The sequence below is a fragment of the Acinonyx jubatus genome, chromosome C2 (genome assembly GCF_027475565.1).
Source record: "Acinonyx jubatus isolate Ajub_Pintada_27869175 chromosome C2, VMU_Ajub_asm_v1.0, whole genome shotgun sequence".
Classification (NCBI taxonomy): Eukaryota; Metazoa; Chordata; class Mammalia; order Carnivora; family Felidae; genus Acinonyx; species Acinonyx jubatus.
Window position 1 is genome coordinate 147,084,370 of NC_069384.1, and position 15,734 is coordinate 147,100,103.

Below are 15,734 nucleotides of genomic sequence, written 5' to 3' on the forward strand. Positions count from 1 at the left end.
AAAATATACAGACAGTGTGCCTCATCTGTACCAGGCATTCAATAAGTAGTTATTGCTATATATATTTTTTTCCTGTAAGTTGTGTAGTCCTAAACTATGTATAGTTGAGATTTATTTAGAATTATAGGTTGGTAATAGCAAACTATTGTTTAATTTTACAATTTTTCATGTAATTTCAGGAAGACCTCCATTCTTCTCAGAAAGTTTTTCAGAATTAATTGAAAAGATTTTTTATGCAGATCCTTTGCCACCTGTTCCAAAAGGTAGGAGTTTTGGGCACCTGGGTGGCCCAATTGGTTAAGGGTCCAACTTTGGCTCAGATCATGACCTTATGGTTTGTCGGTTTGAGCCCCACATTGGACTCTGTGCTGACAGCTCAGAGTCTGGAGCCTGCTTTGAATTCTTTGTCTCCCTCTCTCTATGCCTCTTCCCTGCTTGTGTGCATGCTCTCTCAAAAATAAACGTTTAAAAAAACAAAACGTAGGTTTTTGTTTTTTTTTATCATAAATGCAGTTAGTTTACGTCTGACACTATAAATGTACACTGTTACCCAAAGTCTGTTTTTGATTCCTAACCCCCAAATTTACATTTTATAAATAGTCCCAAGTTGATATTTTTAGAAATGTTAGCATTCCCTTTGCCTTCTTAAGATAATGGAAAAAAAGCACTAATAGATTCCTTCATTTAATTATTTTGTGCTCCTATATCAACAGAAGTCTGGTATAAAGATTTTAAAAACTCAAACTTTTGCGTTTCTTGTGAATGTACTATTTACTTACTTTGTAGTCATGTTCCTTGTATTTATTTCTGTTTAGTGTTCGAATAGGGATAAGTCAGGCATTTGTCAGCTCTTTCCTCGATGAATCAGGATGCCCCTGACAAGTTTTTAAAGACTTTAAACTAGATATAGTCGTAGTGTCTTAAAATGATTGGAACTTTAATCAAATGGATTTTGATATAACAATCTACCACTAACAATTTTAAGGCAAGACAAAGAAAAAAAACCAAAAGGCCCAAACATAGCATAGGAAAACACTTTAGTATATACCACAAGAAAAGTGAATCTTAAGATACACAAATGAAAACAGAACTTTATGAGGAAAACTTTTACAACTAATTAATGGAAAAACTGGGAATACAGAATTCTTTCAAGATTTCAAAGGTCATCCTAAATGAAAAAGCCAAAACGTTACTTTGAAAATAGTCTATACTTCTTAAAAGAAAACAAAACTGCTTGCTTTTTCTTTAACTTAAGAATGGTTGATTTCTACAAAATCTATTTCCTGTAATGATGACTTTGGATTATTGTTTTTGTTTTGAATACTAGAAGTATTATTGTTTTGTCATCTAAAGATTTTTAGGCAGGGAACAGAAATCTGAAAATACAGGTGTCAAAGATCTGGTCAGGGTACGTCTGGTGGCCCACACTTAATTAGGGATCTTCATCAGACTGTGGCCATCGTGCCCAATAGTGCCCTCTGTTGGATGTCTTTGTCCACTGTCTTCGGGGCCACTTGTATCCACAGACTGATAATTTGTGGTATATTCTAATTGAAAAAGAACTAACATTTACAGACTATTGGAATTGGACAGTGTCATAATATTGTGACATTATTTTCCTGTTAAAAATCTTTAAAAGAGAGAGGGGGAGAAAAGAGGGATTGCAAGTATTCTTAACACCGTACATTATAAAGCCAAGTTGGTCAAATTAAGAATGCCTCAGAATATGAGGCATAATTAAAAGTTGAGACAAGGATGTCAATTTGCCAGCCTGGTGATCCTGGCCAGGCTTATTCAGTAAAGAGAAAGTGTAGAGGTTAGTCCAAATTTAGTTTTTGAGATTGATGTTTTTTATGGTCTAGGAAAAAATGTTTTTTATTTTTATGCCCATTCCTCATCCCCATTAAATGGAGGATATAGTTGTTAATGGAGTCAGTGTTCTCTTAAACGTGTGCTCAAATAGTATCACTCTAAAGTTTATGCACGGCATATATCCATGTACTTACCACTTTTTTTTTTCTTTTTGGGGATCAATTTGTGTATAGATTCTTCTCTTCCTAAAGCTTCTTCAGATTTTATTAATTTGCTTGATGGTTTACTTCAAAAAGACCCTCAGAAAAGGTATGTATGGATAGTATTTTGATATGAATGAGAAGAATCTTTTTGTCCTTTCATGTACTTCTAAAAATAGTACTGTTCTTAATATACACAGAACTTTTAAAATTACCTCTTTAAAAAAATAAGAATTTACATTAAGAGTGTTTTCCATTTGCAGGCTTTTTTTTTTTTTTAAGTTCTTATTTTAGGGGTGCCTGGGTGGCTTAGTCGGTTGAGTGTCCAACTGTTTATTTCGGCTCGGGTCATGATCCTGGGGTTATGGGATTAGCCCTGTGTCAAGCTCTGTGCCGAGCGTGGATCCTGTTTGAATTCCCCCTCTCTCCCTCCCTCCCCTCTCCTCTTCTCTCCCTCCCTCCCTCCCTCCCCCCCCCCACTTGTGCCCTTGCTGTGTCTGAAAAAAAAAATTTAGGGGCCCCTGGGTGTCTCAGTTGGTTAAGCGTCTGACTTCGGCTCAGGTCACGATCTCGCAGTTTGTGGGTTCGAGCCCCATGTTGGGCTCTGTGCTGACAGCTCAGAGCCTGGAGCCTGCTTCGGATTCTCTGTCTCCTTCTCTCTCTGCCCCTCCCTTGCTTGTGTTCTCTCTCTCTCTCTCTCAAAAATAAACAAACATTAAAAAATTAAAAAAAATTAATTGCAGTTAGTTAACAGGTAATGTTAAGTGTACAGGAGAGTGATTCAACACTTCCGTATGTTACCTGGTGCTCATCACGACAGGTGCCATCCCCAATCCCCATCGCCTAGTTAACCGAGCTCTCCTCTCCTAACCATCAGTGTGTGTTCTGTAGTTAAGAACCTGGTTTGTCTATCTCTGTTGCAGGGATTTTTAATCATGAGGAAGGTTTAAAGTCCATTTCTCCTTTAATGTATTAAACAGTTGCCTAATTGGTTGACAGATTTTCTTGTAACTTCTTAAGTCCAAGAAGGGCGTTGTTTTCCATTGTGGATTTCAGGCTAAGCCTGTCTGACACTGTTGAACTAGGGATGATACTGTCAAGATACAGTTAATGTAATAACTGCTGAGTGGTATTTTAATATGATGTGTTTTTATGATAATCCTGTCACAATGAGAGTGCGAGTGAGAGGCCAATAGGCACAACTTGAATTTTCTGGGTTGCAGTAATGGCAGCAAATGAGAAGCCACTGTGGCATGGGATTGTAAGAAGGCAGGCCAGGAGTCCGGAGCGGGTCTCCCTGGGTTAGCAGACAAGAACATTGGTTTCTAGCTCAGATTGTCACTAGGTATCTGAAGCATAGGGGTGGTTTAGGCAAGTGTTTGGGGTCTCTGCGTCAGGGTGTAACATGAAGAGTAAATTTAATGTAACATAGGAAATCACCCATTCTCCAGCTTCGTTAAATATAGAAAAAAGTGCAGAAGGAATTGCTAATTCCCCTTGTGCTTAACAATGGAATACTCTCAGGATGAGCGTTATTTTGCTCTAGTCTTCAGATGCCTTTTGATAGGGTACACATCTACTTGATTTAGGATGGGTATCCACATGTCCACATATTTATATCCCTATATTGTATATATTTGTTTGCATAAATGATACTGCTCTATAACCTAGTTCTGTCCACTTCTGTCCCTTTTATTTACTTTTTGACAGCGAGAGAGAGCACACAAGCACAAACAGGGGAGGGGCAGAAAGAGGAGAGAGAATCCCAGGCAGGCTCAGTGGTGTCAGTGCAGAGCCCGTCGTGGGGCTCAAACTCAAGAACCATGAGATCATGACCTGAGCCCAAATCAAGAGTCAGAAGGTTAGCTGACTGAGTGATTGAGCCACCCAGGCACCCTGAGAGTACTTCCTTTTGGTTTTTATTTTTTTTAAATGTATCTTTATTTTTGTGAGCGAGTGAGCAGGGGAGGGGTAGAGAGAGACGGAGAGAGAGAATCTCAAGCAGGCTCCACATTGTCAGTACAGAGCCTGATGAGGGGCTCGAACTCACAAACTCTGAGATCATGACCTGAGCTGAAATCAAGAGTGGGACGCTTAACTGACTGAGCCACCCAGGTGCCCCTAGAGTACTTCTTGACTTGGAATATCACGTACACTGGTACAGTAAATACCCTTCTGTGTATTTGTTATTGTTCCTTTAGGCAGTCACCTCCTTGGAGTTTCCTGACAGTGGGGTTGGTGGCCAGAGGCTTAGAACATGAAACAATTGGGTGCATTTGTTACCTGCTTGGAATGTGTGCTGGCGTAGCACCTCCAGAGAGCCCCTTCCCTCCCAGTAGACTTTGTTGACCTTCTACATTTTTGCTAAGCTGACAAAAAAGAAATTTCGCTTCATTGGCAATTTTTATTTCTGTTCGTGTTTTTTAGGAGCCCTTTGTAAAAAAAGGATATTATATGTGATTACAGATACCTTCTGTTTCAATTTTGATCAAAGTAATTTTTATTTCTTTATTTAAAAAATTTTTTTTAATGTTTTTTATTTATTTTTGAGACAGAGAGAAACAGAGCATGAGCGGGGGAGGGGCAGAGAGAGAGGGAGACACAGAATCCGAAGTAGGCTCCAGGCTCTGAGCTGTCAGCACAGAGCCTGATGCGGGGCTCGAACTCACGGACCGCGAGATCATGACCTGAGCCGAAGTCGGACGCCTAACTGACTGAGCCACCCAGGCACCCCAAAGTAATTTTTATTTCAATAGGCATTTTGAATAGTCCAGTTTTCTTTATTTTGAAATTTTAGACAGGTTTAGCTATTCTGAATCTGATGATTATAACTAGAAGCATACTCTATTAATAGTAAAAATTAATGCTTTGCAAGTGAGTCTTTAAAAAATTTTTATTTTAGAGTACACTGCACCAGTGGGGGGAAAGGGCAGAGGCTGGGGGTGGTGAGGGGGCAGAGAAGGAGAATCCGAAGCAGGCTCCATGCTCCTTGGGGATCCTGACGTGGAACCAGACGTGGGACCTGATCCCATGACCCTGGGATAGTGACCTGAGCTGATATCAGGAGCCCGATGCCCAACTGACTGCACCACCCGGGCACCCCAGCCGGCGTCAGGTCATTTTAACGTGGGCAAAGTAGCTGGATAACATTTGACTCCTACACAGACGCGTGACTGTGTAAAATCGTGAGGTTGATTTTCTTGTTTATTTCTGAATGAAATTCTAAAAGTGAAGTCCCAAAAATGAAAGTCATGAAACAGGGTAGGTAGAATAAAGGATGATAGAATTATAGATTGATAATATCTGTTCTATTTCCTTAAAAATGTTAAGCTAATGGGGCACCTAGGTGGCTCACGTGGTTGAGCGTCTGACTTGGTTGTGACTTGGGCGCGGGTTGTGACCTCAGGGTTTGAGTTTGAGCCCTGCATCGGGCTTGCTGTTGTCAGCGCAGAAGCCCTCTTTGGATCTTCTGTTCCCCTGTCTGTCTGTCTGTCTGTCTCTCTCTCTCTGTCTCCCTCCTCTGATCACACTCTCACCTGGGGGAGGAGGGGGAAGGAACAGTAACTATAATTTAAAAAATGGTAAATAAAATTTTAAGCTAATTATAGGCTCCTTTCATAGACTCTTTTGAGAACCCAAAATGTTTTCATCAGGCTCCATGCAATATGAACCAATACTGAGTTTTTAGACTTTCATTCTGTACCATTTAAGGCTTCAGAATTATTATTTTTTGCGTGTTGCTAAGAGATTAATTGTATACTAAAATGCAAGTAAAGTATGAAAGAATTGCGGAGGTACATTTGAACGGAGAAATTTATAAACTAAAATCTGATATATGTAATTGGGACATGACTTGGGAACTATGCACGGTAAATCATGTGAAAAGAATTTTAACATTTATGTTTTGTCTAGATTAACTTGGGCAGGCCTATTGCAGCATTCATTTTGGAAGGATGCTTTTGCTAGGAGAGATCATGAATCGAGCACTGAGGATTCCATCGTCAGGTAGTGTATAAGCTTACCTTTGTGTGGGGGGGACGTGGTTATCAGGTGACCATACTGATTACTGTTCTAATAATGCAGCGTCAATGACGTAAATTTGTCTGTTTTCACACTAGGAGAAAATCAAGCATTTGTTCAAGTGTGCTTGAAGAGTTTAGTCATGACCTTAGGTGTTCACGATTTTGCTCGTTTTTCCGATCGGTTGTTTCTTCTCCAGTCAGTGATCGAGTATGGTGGTCATTAGTTCTGTTCATCAACTATAACTCCCTTCCCACCTTGCAATCACATGGTGGGATCTCCTTCCCCCCCCCCTTGAGTCAGGCATGGTCACGTGACTTGCTTTGGTTAATGAAATGGGAACACAAGTGATGTGTGTTCGTTCCGCATAGACACTTGAAGAGCCAGTATGAGATTGGCCACACTGCTTCCTCCTCATGAGGTAATTGGGAAGACAGTGTCCTAATGGAGTTGCTGTCGGGCTGGGTCTTTAGTGACTGTGATGGGCATAGCTTCCTTGCCAGCCTTTAGTGGCTGTGTGCATGAGGGAGACAGGACATTCTAAGCCACAAGGATTTGTGGGTTGCAGGTTACCACAGCATAACCTAGCTCCTGTCTCATTCTGACTAATATACCTCGTTTTTATTATAAAATCGTCTTAGCCCAGGACACTTAAAAAAGGGATGGCATTAAGAACAAGGTGAGGAGTGGTCGAATCAGGGCCCGATAATTGACCCCCTGCCCTGCCCCGGTCAGCTTATTCAGTGGTGAATGGTTGTGTGATTCTTGGTTCTCATCTTGGCAAATTCAGCGTGTTGGATAGAGAAGGTCTCTCCTAAATATTTAAGGTCTCTCTCAAACTTGGGTTTCTCTGGTCCAGTGAGACTCAACCACGCTCCTCCCATTGTGTTTCGCTCTGTGGGGACTCATAGAAAGCGGGGCTCTGGTCGTGGTCCTCCAGTGTCTGCAAGGCACAGAAGACCTCTGACCTTGGTGTGTCCTCTTCCTTGTTAATCTCTATGCCTTTGGTTTCTTTTCTTGCCTTATAGCCCTTGCTAGGACTTTTTCAGTAAGGCACTGAATCAGGAGTGATGAAAATGAACCTCTTTGCCTGGTTTCTGCCTTTTGAGATGAAAGCTCTCAGCCTTTCACCATTAAGTACGATGAGTTGGAGGTTCATGTAGCTGCCCTTCTTCAGTTCGAATCTGAATTTGATTTTTGAATTTTGTCAGATGCCTTTTTGTATCGGTTGATAAGATCATGTGGTTTTTCTTCTTTAGACTGTGGTTTTCAAATATTGAGCCAGCCTTGCAGTCCCACAATAAGCCCCACTTAGTTGTGGTGTATTACAGGTTTTGTGTCTTGCTGGATGTGTTTGGGGCCAAGTGGCAGGAGGACAGTGAGAGAGGAGGAAAAAGAACAGGACGGGGCAGGGATTTGCCTCCTGTTCTTAAGATCATAACTCTCTGGCTACAGAAGCTGTCCCTCTGTGAGTTTGAGCCACTGGCTAGGAGCTGCTGCTGTTCCCAGCTAGCTGCTGCAGGGTTACCTGGTAGCAGGAATAGAATAAAATGGAAAAAGGAAAAAAAAAATTAAACCATGGCATCTCCTGTGTCCTGACCTATAAGGGGTCCCCTTTCCTGTTTCTTAGAACAGAAATGGAAGGCTTCTCTTAGAGGCTCTTTTGTCTGTACTCAGTGCCTTGGAGTCGAGGCCAGGCAGTACTGGAAGGGGAAAAATAAGAGGGAAGTTCACTGCCAGGTTACTGGTACTTATAAACTTAGGGGCTCTGGTTTACTTGCCCAATCTGCCACTTATTTCTCACTGGTAAGATTTATAGACAGTACAAAGCCTTGCGTATAGTAAGTGCTCACTTTAGCTACTCAGTGACCATGCTTCTCTAACTCCATGGCTTTGCCAGATGGTACGTGTAATTTCATGAACTTTTCCGACCTCTTATTCTACACAGAATACTATAGAAAGCTGAAAAATAAGTTTGATTTTGTTGGCTTTCTCCTGTTGAGCAGCGGAAAAATGATGGAGCATTCTGGGACCCAGGATTCCAAGGAGGTTTTGAAGCCAAGTGGACAAGCCAAGGGAGACAAGAGTGGTCAGCGACTGAGTCACTCTTTCAGACTAGGTGAGCTTTCGCTGGAGCACGTTCTTGTCGCTGAGGGTGCCGTTTCTGAGAAATTCTGGTTTTTGCTACCATTCTCTTTAAATTTCTGCTTGCATCATGCCCTGCTCGTGGTATTTTTGGTTCTTTACATGTAATGTTTTTTCTGTCCTGCCACAGAAAATCCAGCTGAGTTGCGGCCTAAAAGTACCGTTGGGGGTCAACCGAATGAATCCATGTTTCTTCTGAGGTTTGTAAGATGACAGCAGTAAGGAATCCCTGCGTGATGACAGTCAGGTCTTCTTAAAGCATCTGTTGTCCTGCTGGCCAACCGTGTTCCCCAGAGATAAAGCGCAGGGATGTGAATGCCGAATTCCGTATCAGTCTGCTTTTGAAGTTCGTGTTAAGTGCTGGCCAGTGGAATGTTGATGTGGCTGTGCATTTTTAAACGTTTTTAACCAAACCAGGGGTGCCTGGGTGGCTCAATTGGTTAAGCATCTGACTTAGGCTCAGGTCATGATCTCAGAGTTCGTGGGTTCGAGCCTCGCGTCGGGCTCTGTGCTGACAGCTCAGGGCCTGGAGCCTGCTTGGGATTCAGTGTCTCCCTCTCTCTGTTCCTCTGCCGGCTCGTGCTTTGTCTGTCTCTCAAAAATAATAAACGTTAAAAAAAAATTTAAAAAAGGTTTTAACCAAACCACCTGTCTTTCCTATTTATAAGGGTTAAAACCTCCCCATTTTTACTTGCCCTTCAAATAGAATTAAATGTGAGATTTCAGCAGTCAAGCTTCTTTATTGAATACCTTGAGGAAAGAACAGGTTGTGTTTTTGTTAAATTTTTTTATATAAAAAATTTTTAGAAAAATGTTTATTTTCAAGAGACAGAAGAGGGGGAGCAGAGGATCTGAAGCAGTTCTGTGCTGACAGCAGAGAGCCCGATGTGGGGCTCAAACTCACAAACCATGAGATCGTGACCTAAGCCCAAGTTGGATGCTTAATCGATTGAGCCACCCAGGCATGCCATGTTAAATGTTGTTTTATGTGGAGACTTAAATAATGTTTTTTAATACTGTAATCATTGAAGTAATTTTAAAGAGAACAGAATGGCATTTTAATATAATTAAGAGCAATGTATTTAAAATTTTAACATGTAAACGTCAAGTGTTGTATTTATAGTTTTGGTCCTATACATAAATAGTTTTATTTAATGACGGGTTATAAAATGAACTAAAATTTCCTGACTTGTTTTACCCTATGGAAATATAAAGTATATTGAATTTATCTATATACATTCTAGGCATTAATTCAGTTTTTTAAAAAACTTTGTACAATCTTTGGCATATTTCGTGAGTTAAACTACTTGTTTAACGAATGACTAAAAACAGATGAGTGAAAGAGACATAAATGTAAAAAAATATAAACAAATATAAACATAAAAAAAATACCCTAATGATCTCAGTGGAAAAATTTCTTAATATGTGAAAAACTCCAAATCAGAGACCCAGGAGGAATGGAGTTACCCACAGAGTATGACCAGCATTCTTTAATTTCGTAATGTTTGTTTATTTTTGAGAGAAAGAGGGACACATGCAGAGTGTGAGCAGGAGAAGGGCAGAGAGAGGGAGATACAGAATCTGAACCAGGCTCCAGGCCCTGAGCCATCAGCACAGATCCGGATGCGGGGCTCGAACTTATGAACTGTGATATCATGACCTAAACTGAAGTCAGATTCTTAATTGACTGAGCCACCCAGGTGCCCCTGACCAGAATTTTTAAGTATGGGAGGAATCATTAAACATAGATGCAGATTATAACTTGTTCCTTATCTTAAATAGATACTAAGATGATTTTCCATATCAAACATTTTCTGAAATAGAATTGTAAATATTTTCCATCCTTTGTAGACTGTCTGATCTATATTACTATGTTAATCCTGCTGATACAAGCAGACATTTAAAAAATAAAATCAAGAGTGTCTGAGTAGCTTAGTCAGTTGGGCATCTGACTCTTCATCTCAGCTCCGGTCTTGATCTTGGGGTCGTGAGTTCAGGCCCTGCATTGGGCCTACTAAAAAAAAAAAAAAAAAAAAAAAAAATCAATGTTTTGAGGTTTCTGGTTAAAATAGAAAATACTGTATATAGCATAGGTGCTATAAATAAATAATAAATTAGCCAGGAAACTAGAAATATTTGCAAAAAAGGTGTTGTATAAACAGAAATTAGAGTTTAAATTTATGAGATCACCCAGAATCTTGACATTCTACCATTTTATCGTGAGATGTGTTTTTTCCCAGATAATAGTAAACAGGATAGAGTTTCTGCACTCTGAATAATGTTGACCGGTATGTATTTTCCAGTTCTCGCCCAACTCCGAGAACTAGCAGTGCGGTCGGACTAAGTCCTGGTGAGGATAGGACTCAACATTCACCACAGAAGGCTTCTCCTTTGACCAAGGTGAGCAGGGATGGAATCTTTCTTTCCTTTTCCTTGCTTTTCTTTCCTTCTTTCTTAGCATAAGGTATGGAGACTCAGAAGAATAGTTCCAAGTTGATGTCCAAACTATGATCGTAATGACAAAATTTGCAATTAAGTCACCTTCTTTATCACTCTTTTTCTGGTAAGTACTCCTACGAGAGCATTGTTTCATAGTTATTTTTTTGGTAACAGCCTCAGTAACATCTGATCGACATCCCATTTAATTCACCACTTAGAGTGTATGGGTCGGGGGCTTTGTGCATATTCCCAGTCACGTAGCCACCACCTCAGTCATTCTGAGAACACTCGCCTCCCACAGGGAAATGCCATCCCTGTTCGCAGTCACTCCCGTCCCCTCCGTTTCCCTTCCCTCTCACCCTAGGCAGCCACTAATCTTGCTCTCTTGATAAATTTGTCTCTTCTGGACGTTGCAAATGAATGAAATAACACAATAGGTCCTTTTTTGTGACTGGCTTTTTTCACATAACACAGTATATCAGTACTGTGTTCCTTTTTATTGCCAGATAATTGGTTGTATGTACCACATTCTTCCATTCATCAGTTGGTGGGCATTTGGGTTGTGTTTCCACCTTTTGGCTGTTGTGAACAATGCTGCTGTGAATGTTTGCGTACAGCTTTTTGAGTGGGCCTGCGTTGAATTTCGCCTTATACCTGCAGGAGTGTAATTGTGGCATTGTGTGCCTGTTAAACCTTCCAAAGAACTGCCAGACTGGTTTTCAAGGCAGCTGGACCGTTTTACATTCTCACTAGTGGCATGTGAGGCTTCCAGTTTTTACCCATCTCTAACGAAACTAGTTACTGTCTTTTTTCCTAATTGTGGTAAAATACATGTTGCGTAGAACTTACCATTTAACTGTTTTTTAGTTGTACAGTTCTGTGATGTTAAGTACATTCCCATTTTTGTGCCACCGTCCTCACTCTCCGTCTCCAGAACTGCTTCATCACCCCACATTGAGACGCTGTGCCCACTAAACAATTGCTCTCCACCTCCTTTCCTCCCAGCTGGGGCAGCCGCTGTTCTACTTCCTGCCTCTGTGCCCGGTAGTCTCCTATAAGTGGAACCGTACAAAATCAGCCCTTTTGTGTCTGGCCTGTTGCACTTAGCATGATGTGTTCAAGGTCTACCGTGTGTCAGAATTCCATTCCCTTTTCAGGCTGAATAATACTTCGTTGGGTTTATCCACTTATCCGTCTTTGGCCACTCGGGTTGCTTCAGCCTTCGGGCCATTGTGGATAATGCTGCATTATAGCCAGACGAGGAGGTGTGAAATTATACCTAGTTTTGATTTGCATTTCTGATGGCTGATTTTATTGAGCATCTTTTCATGTGCTTATGGGCCATTTGTATACATCTCCTTTGAAAGAATGTCTTTTCTTTTCTTTTTTTTTTTTTTTTTTTACATTTTATTTATTTTTGAGAAACAGAGTGAGACAAAGCGTGAGCGGGGGAGGGGCAGAGAGAGAAGGAGACGCAGAATCTGAAGCAGGCTCCAGGCTCTGAGCTGTCAGCACAGAGCCCGACGCAGGGCTTGAACCCACAAACTGTGAGATCATGACCTGAGCTGAAGTCGGACGCTCAACCGACTGAGCCACCCAGGCGCCCCTGAAAGAATGTCTTTTCAAATCTTTGCTCATTTATTGAGTTGTAAGGAATTCTTTATGTATTCTAGGTGTGTGATTTATAAATCTTCCACCCTGTGGATTGTGTTTTTCAATGGTGTCCTTTGAAGCACGGAAGTGTTTATTTTTATTTATTTATTTTTTGAGAGAGAGAGGGAGAGCAAGAGCACGTACATGTGGGGGAGAGGGGCAGAGGGAGAGAGAGAACTCCAAGCAGGCTCCATAACTCAGCATGGAGGCTGTGGGATGACTGTGGCATCATTACGTGACCTGAAATAAGGGTCGGCTGCTCAACTGACTAAGCCATCCTGGCACCCGAAGCACAGAAGTTCTTAATTTTGATGTAGTTCAAATTATTTTTTTTGTGTGTGTGTTGTTGCTTAGGCTTCTGGTGTCATAATTTAGAAGCCATTGCCTACTCCAAGGTCACAAAAGTTTATGTCTGCGCTTAGCTCTTTAGGTCTTAAATCCATTTGAGTTGATTTTTGTACACGGCATCAGGTAGAGGGTTCAGCTTCATTGTTTTGCGTGTGGATTTCCATTTGTCTCAGCACCATTTGTTGAAAAGACTGTTCTTTCCCAGTTCATTGTCCTGGCGTTCTTGTTGACTATCAGTTGGCCGTAAAGGTGAGGTTTATTTCTGGACTCTCTGTTCTGTTGATCTCTGCATCTTTCTTCATGCTGGTCGCATAGTAACTAACTGGCTACTCTTGATCACGGTAGCTTTTTAGTAAGTTTTGAAGTTAGGGGGTATGATTCTTCCAACTTTGTCCTTTTTCAAGGTTGTTTTGGCTACTCTGGGTCCCTTGCATTTCCATGTGAATTTTAGGATCCGTTTGTATGTTAGTTATATGTGAGGGAAAATTGTGTAACAGTAAAAATGCATTTTATTTATTTATTTTTAGAGCGAGAGTGTGAGTAGGGAAGTGGTGGAGGAAGAAGAGGGAGAGAATCCTAAGCAGACCCCATGCTCAGTGCTGAGTCCAACACAGAGCTTGATCCCACGACCTGGGATCATGACCTGAGCCGTTACCAAGAGTTGGATGCTTAACCAACTGAACCACCCGGGTGCCCCCAGAAATGCATTTTGAAATGTAACAGATGTTGAGTCTCTTCTGGCCATGGTTATTGTGGAGGAGTGCACTTAATCGTTTTATTGAGAATAGTCAAGCAGTAATTGTATAAGTAGTATATGAGAGTTTATCTTGTATAATTTTTTAAGTGATTTTTTTTATTAAATTACAAAATCTTTATAATTGTAGAAAACTTGCAAAATGTACAAGAGGACAAAGGAAAACTACTTGTAACTTAATTATCCAGTGTAACCACCGGTTATATTTTGATATCTCTATTTCTGAGTCTATACATACATGTTCATTTTCAAACAAGGGAACATAATTTTATGATTGCAGTGTTTGATCACTTTATTCCTGAGAATTATATTTTATTTTGCTGTTGTGAGTGGGTATTTCATTTTTAGACTCTGTTAACTGTGCTTATGTTTCATTTATATACAGGAAATTAATTTTTATATATACATTTCTAATTGGTCTACCTTACTAATTCTTATATTAATGTTTTTAGTTCATTCATGTTGACATTCCTTTGAAATCTTTCTGTCTTAAATGTCCATGCTTTTAAACATTAAATTCTTTGTTTTACCAAGTTCCTCCTTATTCTTCATGTGTTTTTTGATAAGTCTGTTTTCTAAGTTGCAAAGGGGTGGTCTTGTTTCCAAGAACCTAGTTAGCTAATTATTCCTTTAGTCATGCTCTCGCCTCAGTTTTGGAGAATTTCCTCATTTTTCACTTCACTGTTTTGTTTTTTCTGTTTTGTTCTGTTTGTTGGTCAGTGTTTCAGTGGAAGTTCCCCCCCCCCCCCCCCCCCCCGCCCCCCACCCGTGCAAAGAGGTGTTTTTATTAAAGCACGGGGATAGGCTCCATGGGCAGGAAGAGCTGCCTCAGTGGAAGTTGTTAAAGCATAAATCCACTTTTTTTTTTTTTTTTTTTGGTCTGATGTGAAGTCCTCAGGTGGCATCACACTAGGAATGAGAGTTATGTTTAAGTAGAACACAAAGAAAAATCTCAAATATGGTCACTCATTTTCATTATGTGTTAACTCTACTTTAGCTTTTATTATTATTTGAAACATTTTTTTTTTTTAATGTTTATATTTGAGAGAGAGAGAGAGAGAGAGAGAGTGTGAGCATGGGAGGGGCCGAGAGAGACACACAGAATCTGAAGCAGGCTCCAGGCTCCAAGCTGTGAGCACAGAGCCCGATGCAGGACTCAAACTCGGGAACCGTGAGGTCATGATCTGAGCTGAAGCCGGACGCTCAACTGACTGAGCCACCCAGGCGCCCCTGTCCACTTTAGCTTTTATAAAGATGGAGGTGTTTAATGCTTAGGTAGAGGGTTAGTATTTGATCTTGAAATTCCTTTATGCTGTAATTTTAGCTTTATTCAAAATACTGAATATTTTGTAAAGCAGAATAAATTGGTGAGTGTCGAGTGGATGAATGATAAAAACCATCCTGGTAATTGAAAAACAAGTTTGCCTCATTGTAGCTGAAACATCAAACTATAGAAGATCTGTTTTCTGGTCCTAACTAACCAGCCTTTGTGGTAAATGTGAACAAATCGGTTACTTTGACCTTTGTTTTTTCCTTCTGTAACCATGAGAATGATGATGCATAGAACTGAGGATTTTTGTGAAGATCAAAGAAGACGGTCTCTGGAAGTGTTTTGAATAGCAACCTGAGGTCCATAGATACAGGTGACCCTTCCAGTGGTGTCTTACTCAGGGTCTTATTAGCCCAGCTCTTAAAAGCTCTGCAGTAAGTCACAGAAACAAAGCCTCATTTTTGTTCTTATTTCAGATTGCAAGTGAACACCTGAGTCAGCAGGACCTGGAATCCCAGATGAGAGAGCTTATCTACACAGACTCTGATCTTGTCATCACCCCAATTATCGACAACCCAAAGGTGGGGAAAGATGCCCTAACAGCTGAGGGCTGAGCTTTATTTAGACTTTATTTAGAGGGCTGAAATCCTGGTGATATCTTCATTCCAGATACTGTTGGCTTTCTTTTCTTTGCTGTTCCTCATGTCTCCTTTTATTTCATGTGTGCCACACGTCTACACTTCTGACGCCCACCCTGTGTGTGACCCTCTCCTCTTCCTGTGTTACTTGACCCTTCACTGAGTGCTGAATTTCTTCCTCTTCTGCATCGGCTCTGCCTCCCCTCAGTCCATGGGCTTCTAGACCTCAGACCTTAGTCCTCATTCCTTTCGTTTCTCTATACATTGTCGAATGAATTTCTCCAACCACTCTAGTCTTGGTTGTGTTAGGAAGGCAGATGTGAGTGAGCATTGCTCCCCCTGCTGGGGTGGGTGGGCAGGTCATAAAGAGACTAGCGGGTGCTCAGGGATGCAGGCCAGATGGCGGGGAGACACTGGGGGCTTGGGGAGTCATGGTTCACGGTGCACTTCATACC

The 15,734-nt window shown here is 40.9% G+C and overlaps 1 protein-coding gene across 15 annotated transcripts in view; it reads left to right on the forward strand.

The window, feature by feature from the left end:
• ULK4 (unc-51 like kinase 4) overlaps window positions 1-15,734 on the forward strand; it is a 571,462-nt gene that overhangs the window by 17,225 nt on the left and 538,503 nt on the right. For 14 of the 15 annotated variants that reach the window (XR_008298071.1, XM_053221605.1, XM_053221617.1 and 11 more), the window contains exons 7-13: window positions 180-263; window positions 2,046-2,121; window positions 5,925-6,017; window positions 8,039-8,151; window positions 8,308-8,377; window positions 10,481-10,577; window positions 15,118-15,222. Coding sequence is in view for 14 of the 15 variants with exons in the window: in XM_053221605.1 (XP_053077580.1) it covers window positions 180-263; window positions 2,046-2,121; window positions 5,925-6,017; window positions 8,039-8,151; window positions 8,308-8,377; window positions 10,481-10,577; window positions 15,118-15,222 (638 nt within the window). In the remaining variant the exon portion in view is untranslated. The remainder of the gene's footprint in view (window positions 1-179; window positions 264-2,045; window positions 2,122-5,924; window positions 6,018-8,038; window positions 8,152-8,307; window positions 8,378-10,480; window positions 10,578-15,117; window positions 15,223-15,734) is intronic. The other variant, XM_053221616.1, reaches the window with a different exon arrangement.